This window comes from Pyrus communis, chromosome 1 (genome assembly GCF_963583255.1).
Source record: "Pyrus communis chromosome 1, drPyrComm1.1, whole genome shotgun sequence".
Lineage (NCBI taxonomy): Eukaryota > Viridiplantae > Streptophyta > Magnoliopsida > Rosales > Rosaceae > Pyrus > Pyrus communis.
The window spans coordinates 22,259,733-22,267,825 of NC_084803.1; the positions used below are offsets into that span (position 1 = coordinate 22,259,733).

Consider the following 8,093-nt stretch of genomic DNA (forward strand, 5'->3'; position numbering starts at 1 on the left):
GCTGGAAATGGAAGGGGAATGCACGGCACCCAAGGATTGTTCCTGGAATGGAGGGTTATGCACGGTTTTATATAGAAATGGGAGAAAATGGATGAATGATTAAGAGTGCATGTGGGTGAATTATAGAATGGGAAAGCATGTGAGTGACAGCTAGGGTGATTGGTGGCTGCAATGATGAAGTGGGAAAGCTGGAAATGCAAGGGGAATGCACGGCACCAAGGGAGAATGGGAGAATATGGATGAATGATTAAGAGTGCATGTGGGTGAATTATAGAATGGGAAAGTATGTGAGTGACAGCTAGGGTGATTGGTGGCTGCAATGATGAAGTGGGAAAGCTGGAAATGCAAGGGGAATGCACGGCACCAAGGGAGAATGGGAGAATGTAGCTGAATGATGATGGTTTTAATGGGAGTGACAGCTAGGGAATATGGAAGTGTGCGGCTAAGGTTGGAATAATGTGATGGTAGCTGAAATAATGAAGGGAATGAATGGAAAAACAGCTAGGGAGTGAATGATTAAAGGGTGCATGAATGGAATGATTAAAGAGTGAATGAATAGGAGAGCATGTGGTTGAATGATGAAGTGGGAAAGCTGTAATTGGAAGGAGTGGAAGGGGAATGCACGGCAATGGTGTTAGAATAGGCTAGGCCCTTTGTTTTATGTCCTAAAGTGCATACAAGGCCTTCAATTTCGTCCAACACTTTGGCTCCAAGCATAAGCTATCCATCCTTAGCCCAAAAGTGCTCCAAAAGGCTCCAAAATGCACCTCTTTGCTCCTTTAGCCCTTAGAACCTGAAAACATACGAAAATAACTTTAAAGACTTAAAGAACTAAGAAATAACAACGTAAATGCACAAGAACAAGTCAACTAAGTTGCCTAAATATGCTCCTATCATGAAGCAAAATCAATTTATGATGTTCTAGAAATAACTTCAACTATCCAAGTTATGTGCCCAAACAAAAAACCTACAACCAAAATTTACAATCAATATACCTTCACCCATTAAACAACAACCATAAATTTTCAACTACTGAATTATTCTTCAGACACAAATTTTAGCCACAAAATTCAGAAAATTCACAAAGCCCAAGAAACTTTTCAATCTGTCCTTTTCTTCTCCATTCAACAAACAAACATAAACATAAACCTCTTTCACATAGTAAATTCACATGGTCCCTATTTCATATACAATTCAGGTATATTATAAACAAAAGAACAATTAAACAATTAAACAATCAAATTCCAAGTATTTTGACACCCAAATAAAAGGAGGAGTGTTGGACCTCTGAAGCACAATTAAACAATTTGTCTATTTCTAAGCCATTCAACAACCAGAAAGTTTCCCCGCTGTTTTTGCAGCTTCAGACTTCACCCACCTTCAAATCTCCTCGGGAAGACCTTCACCTCACCTTCACCGACTGCAATTCAACAGCCCCAAACCCAAAAACAAAATTATCATTACCCAGCCACCCACATTTTCTTCCTCGATCTCACCTCAATGTCTCAAACGCGGGATCTTCTTCCCCGACCTACCCTCAACCTATCAGACTTAGGGATCACCACCGTCATGGCTAGCAAAAACGAGGACGACTTTCTGCAGCAACCACTCCTCATTCGAACCTCAACACCACCTCCAAATTGGCAGCAGGTGACAGTTTGAGTTTGTCCCTAGCAGCATTTTCTCTCTCGGTAGTCTCTGCGGCTTGAGGCTGCAGCGGCTGCAACAAGAAGGGTTTTAAACGAAGGAGGGGCAGGAGAATGAAGGCACGAGAAGCTGTGACCACCGCGAGCTCAGCCCTTACGAACTCAGGATCTCCACTCCAAATCCCACCTGAGGATCTGTGCGAACAATGACTTGGAAAACACAAATTCTAGGTACCTTGAACTGAACAGGACGGCCTGGTTACGATATGTGAAGTCAAAAGGGTAGGGGACGGCGTGTTTAGAAGGGACGGCCTTAGCTTGTTTTCTAGAAAGGATAGGGAAGGAAGCAAGGTTAGGGTTTTAAACAAAGGCTAGGCCTCAAGCCGATTTCAAACAAAGGCTGGGCTACTCTTCCCTAAGCCTCAAAATCTAGGCTGACAACCCATGACAAAAAAATATATATAAAAAAAATAAGGAGCCCAATTAAGAGGGGCATTTGACCAAAGGAAATGAGGGACACTTACAACCCGTTGGGTCTCTCTTTCTTGGGCTTCATATTTATCATATATATATATGTTTGTGCGTGTGTGTAAGGAAACGGGAAAAAATTTTTGAAGCCTTTCCTTTCTCAATGATCCAGGAACTTTAGAGGCGCCTCTCACGGCAACCTTCCTCGTTTAGAAACTTAGGAGATTCCTTTTATAAGCTACTACACTTCGGTACTCAAAAGTTTCATGATTACACAGTGACTTGGATTTTTTTTAAATTCCCAACTGAGAAGTTTTCCTCACTCAAGAACTTAGGGGAGCACTGTTTGTACCATACTTAACCAATCCCGAAACTACCAAGCATCGGTCAATTTCATACATTCAAGGACCCACTGAGAGGTTCATGCTGAGGCACCCCTGCCAAAGCGCCAAGAGTTTCCCTCTAATCAGGTGGCCAATTACAGCACAACACATGTTAATGTCAGAATAAAGCTCATAGAGACCCACATCGACCGCAGACGAAAGCTAGAGACTCTCCTCAACTATAAAAGAAGATCATCTTCTTACAATTAATTTCTAATGTCATTATTGTACTTAAACTAATCATTAGAACTCACTACTTGATGATCATGCTTAAACCTATGTATTGTGTAAACCTTTCATTATTAATAAGAACTCCTCTACTCCATGGACGTAGTCAAACTTAGGATGAACAACGTACATCTTGTGTTTGCTTCCCTATCTCTATCTCTTTACATATTATACTCACTAGGTGACTAGAGCAACCGAGTGATGGTCACAAATTTGACACTTTACGTTGTTCCAAAGTCTCACTGATTTTGTGCATCAATAATATTTATAAGTTCATTGAATTCAATGGCTAAGATCTAGGCCTGGTTTGGTACTGAGGTGATTCTGAAAAAAGCTGGTATCAAAAAAAGCTGGGAGCTGTTTTTGTGTTTGGTAAACATTCAGCTTCAGTTTTTTTTCACAGTTTTGGGTGAAAAAAAACCAAAAACAAAAAGCTGCAAAACCCAGCTTTGAAAAACCGTCTTTTTTTCACATCTGTTTTACATAAAAGTTTACCAAACACTATAATACTGCTTTTTTTTTCAAAAGCACTTTTACAAAAAAGTTTACCAAACACTCTGCTGCTTTATTTTACAGCTGCTTATTCTCACAGCACAGCAGAAGCAGCTTTTTTTTAAAGCACAGCAATACCAAACCAGCCCCTAATATGATCAAATCTAACAGTAAAAAAAAAAAAAAAAGATCTAACGATCCAAATTTAAATCTCATTGCTAAAGTAATTAATAAAAATTATTTCATGTATTTCATATTCTTTCATCGTGTTCCACGAGTTTCATGGCATCAATTTAGTGAGTTTTTAATATTTATCGGAATCTAAATATTTTGAAGTTAAAATGCAATAAAATTAAATTATGACAGTCTACATAATTTTTTTTTTTTTTAAGTTACTTTAAGAAAAAAAATTATCATAAATTTATTTTTTAATAATATTAGGCTAAAAATTTAACTCAGGTCTTAATAGTTTGTCTACTTTCTCATACATAAAAATCAAGTGTGAAATTAGATTAATACCTTGTCAAAATGGCTTCGCGTGCAACTCTCAATCGTTAGTTTTACCCCAGCCTCCTTTGGCTGACAACTCTCTCTCTCTCTAATAAAATAATCACCAAAAATTCTAACCCCTAGTTGCAGGTGCTAAATTAGATTAAAAAATGGGAATTAATATTCATTTCTGAGACTTTTTTAAATTGAAATTGGAACAATGTGTTTCTAATGCGATCTAGCAAAAAAGCTTACCTAAATAAAGGGTGCAAATTGGAATGGCGTTTTCGGTTGTCAAAGTAAATTTTTTGAATACAAACCCGAAATCCCGAATTTGAATATTTTCTAAAAACTTAAGAATGAAAATTAAAAGAATTTTGAATAATTTTGAATTTTTTACTCCAAACTTATTTTGAGAGTTTCGAATTTATTCTCACAAAAATTCAGATCATTTTGATTTTTTATAATTATTTACTCAAATTATTCATTTTATAATCAACTTTTATAAACTAGAGTTTTCGTACCGTTTTACCCTTTATAATCCTTGTTCTTACAAAATCGACCCCTGACAATTTTAACTGACAAAACCTAAATCACACATATTCTCCATCTCTGTCGCTCATCTGCAACTCTCTTTCGCCCTCTGTCCGGCTGACGTCCCGAAGCCCTTCGCCACTCTTCCAACTTCGTATTCATCTCGCGGTACTCTCTCTCTTTCTCTCTCTCGTACACACACGGGGCACAGAACTCTGAAATTTCAATTGTGCAAAGTTGAAAAAGATGAAAGATTTAATGTAATAGCATATGTGATTGTTCAATGGAGCTTTAGTTTGCGTTGATCAATTTAATTTATATGCATCGCTTGAAAACCTCAAACAAAAAGAATAACAGATTACTTGATTTCTCAAATAAAAAGGAATTAAAAAAAAACTTCATCCTTGTATTCGAATTCTCTATACAGCACTGTTGGTGTTCAATTCTCGTAATTTATACCTAGTATTATGTCAATTACCCTAAAAAAATTGACCCAACATGTCAAGTTTAGATAGTTTTTATATGTCAAGGCTTTTCCCTTTTCATTCCATGTTGCTGATTTCGGATGTGAGTTAGGGTAGTTGTCTAGGACAGTGCCCGGTCCATTGCACCCAAGTTCGAATCTCTCTCCGTGTAGATTAGGGTAGTTTAAAGTATCGCGGCATAAAAAATAAAAGTCATAATAAAAAATGGTTGACCCTTGAACTGGTTTGGAATCTAGGGCCTTCGGTTTTTCACCCTTTTGATGCTCTCCCATTTTTACCCTGCCAACATGAAAGGTGATTAGTGTAGGGAATTCTCTCTCTCATTATTTTTTTGGCACAACTCTTATGGTTCTTTCACTTTTTGTACACCTAACCAAATGTTTGCATGTTAAGGTGGCTGTGTGTTTTTTGGGCAATAGACAATTGTGGAAAAAAGTTGGAAATACACTGTCAAGCTTTGTTTGTTCTAGTTTGTAAGATGACTTATGTCATAGCCTCTGCAGCGTGCGTCCACTGCCTAACTAGCTCTGAACTGATATACAAACCCCGTTGGGAGGGAAAAAAACATAGCATGACTTTGAGCCACATATAAAACATCTGATATTCAAAACATATGAGAAATTCAATTTCCAGTATCATTTCAATGAGTCAAGAGACCCTTCTACCTTTTGATAAATTTGTTACACCTGAGTGGCTGTGTTTTCTGAAGCTTTTTCTTATAAGAATTTTTCGGTTGCTTTATTAATATGACCTTTCACAGCCTTTGTACTTCCATATCATTCTTTTTAAATTAGAAAAAACACCACGACAACTATATTTTTTATTTTTGTTATAAGAAAAACGCTTGAAGAGCTCAATTGGAGAAAGAACGACAAACTCTCTTCTATTCGTTTGTCATGTTCCAATTGATTCTTAGTAGTGAAATTCCTTTGGTGTTACGAAGTAAGTTGATTTTTTCTATAAAGTATTGAGTTTGAACTGTTTTTTCCTAAAGTGTGTTGTTATCAAGGGCTTAAATGTGAAAAGCCCTATCTTTTTTTTGGGTATTTCTCTATTCATGCCAAGAAACTATTTCATGCGAAGCCTAAAGTTAAACTAACCTTGTTTCTGTTGTTTGTTAATGTTTTTGTATAGGAACATATTTGGCAGTTTCCAATTGATCCTTTGATTTTCTCGTGTGCATTTTCATCAGTTACAGTTGTATGCTATGCTATAATATTTTAAGCTTATTAGAGTTCTTTCCACTTTTTTTTTTTTTTGTAGATCCTTTCGTCTTTGTTTCTCATCACAAGCTATAATTATAGAGTCGTATAATTAAAAATGGAGCTGACCACTATTAAAGATGGATTTGATCATGTGACAAAGAAGCAAAAGCTGTCAAGCTCTAAAGCTCAAGAAGTGTTCGATCTGATCGACAAAGAAATGAAGCAGACGTTACAAAAGCTACAATCATCTAATGGTTGTGAATCTCAGGTTGATTGTAAGTCTTCTCTTGCTGAACTTAAAGTCAAGTTAAAAGATATAGCTCCACTCAGTCAGTTGGAAAGCATGCAGAAGGAACTGAACCTAGCACTTAGCAAGTATCCAAAGATTCTGGAGAAATCCTTCATTCCTGATATATCCAAGGCTTATAGAAACATTGACTTTGATACCCACACAATTAATGAGATTATTGGCAGCCATTTCTATCGGCAGGGCCTATTCGAAGTTGGTGACTGTTTTATAAGTGAGACTGAGGAATCAGAATCTGTGGTTGCTATGAAATCTCAGTTTCTGGAATTGTTTCGGATAGTTGAGGCAATGAAACATCGGAATCTAGAGCCAGCACTGAACTGGGTCGTGATTAACTCTGATAAACTAAAACCAAATGGTTCAGACATATTACTGAAACTTCACAGCTTGCAATTTGTCGAAATAGTGCAAAAGGGAAACAGAGACAGAGCTCTCCAGTATTCAAAAACTTGTCTTGCTCCTTTTGCTTCCAACTATATGGCTGAAATACAAAGGCTCATGGGGAGTCTTCTGTGGACTGGAAGACTTGAGTACTCCCCATACTCTCACTTATTATCACCAGCCATTTGGGACAAAGTTACCGGGGAGCTAACCAGGCAGTTCTGCAATATTCTGGGCCAGTCTTACAAGAGCCCATTGAGTGTGACCATGGGTGCAGGGATTCAGGGCTTGCCACCTCTTCTCAAGTTTATGAATGTAATGGCAGGAAAAAGGCAAGAATGGCAGTCTATGAAGCAGTTACCTGTGCCAGTGGAGTTAAACCATGAGTTTCAATTCCATTCTATTTTTGTGTGTCCTGTGTCGAAGGAACAGTCGACTGAAGAAAATCCGCCTATGTTGATGTCATGTGGACATGTGCTCTGCAAGCAGTCTATTACGAAGATGTCAAAGAACGGGACAAAAGCTTTCAAGTGTCCATACTGTCCTTCCGATGTTGATTCAGCACAGTGCAGGCCACTAATTTTCTGATGTATCTGCAAAAGGAACTAGTTGCAACTGTGTTTCTGCCACACTGGGTTAAGCTTGTAGAAACTAGTCATGCTGTGTCGTGTATGTAGGATGTGTGGTTATCGTGTCAAAAGCCGGTTTGTTTGGCGTGTTGAAGCATTGTTTGTAAATAGATATTCTTTTTACTGTCTGGCGGTTAAATCAATCCACTTCTCCTGGGATTAATTTGAATGCATCATCATCAGGATCCCCAACACGAGGACATGCTGGCTCATTCTCATGAGTAAGTTCTAATTTTCCTGCTCGGTCATGTAAAGTGTAATTGGCTCCTCAATTCATGGATCTCAAATTCAGGCCGATACTATAAAACTGCGTCGTTTGGGGCAGTGTAGAGTCTATTGCATCTAAACTGACCCAAATGGCCTGCCGGCCTTTAGAAGAATGAGGAGCCTCGTCAATAATTTCTCACTTTTCTCTTATCTGCATCTTTTTTACCAACACATAATAGACTGTAAATTTGTACTTTTAGTAATTTAATCAAGTCAGTTTTCTCAATTTCTTGTCTTAGCAAACAAATTTTAGATAGATCTTTGGATTCTTATATTGTTTGTTGTTCAGGATAGCTAGTGAGTGGCACTTTTCCCTTCTTTCCTCGTTGCCTCCTTGATTTAAGAACGAAAATGATTTCCCCACCCCTATTAATTTCCATTCTTTGATTCTCCTTTACTTCATTCAATCTGACGGCCATAAAATAGGGAAGGGTGTGTGAGGAGAGAAAATGGGGCGTGAAAATCATTTCCCATTAAGAAAAGTCTTGATAACCTTGGATTTTCAACTCTTACAAGGGTTCTTCGAACATATGCCGCTCGAAACTCCAGTTCAAAGTCGAAACCGGATTAAGCAATCCC

General features: G+C 37.8%; 1 protein-coding gene across 2 annotated transcripts; it reads left to right on the forward strand.

Annotated features, from left to right (window-relative positions):
- The first annotated feature begins 4,286 nt into the window (after window positions 1-4,286).
- On the forward strand, window positions 4,287-7,737 carry LOC137742231 (protein RMD5 homolog). Of its 2 annotated transcripts, none has more exons than XM_068482044.1 (2): window positions 4,287-4,408; window positions 5,989-7,737. In XM_068482044.1, exon 2 carries the CDS (start codon window positions 6,046-6,048, stop codon window positions 7,204-7,206), a length of 1,161 nt encoding a protein of 386 aa, XP_068338145.1. In that variant the 5' UTR covers window positions 4,287-4,408; window positions 5,989-6,045; the 3' UTR covers window positions 7,207-7,737. The 2 variants fall into 2 exon arrangements, with proteins under 2 accessions (XP_068338145.1, XP_068338153.1); XM_068482052.1 differs by having other exon boundaries at window positions 4,311-4,408; window positions 6,032-7,737.
- Window positions 7,738-8,093: the final 356 nt, after the last annotated feature.

Bases quoted from the DNA above. Each gene is read 5' to 3' on its own strand.
- LOC137742231 (XM_068482044.1), top strand. From the start codon at position 6,046: ATGGAGCTGACCACTATTAAAGATGGATTTGATCATGTGACAAAGAAG.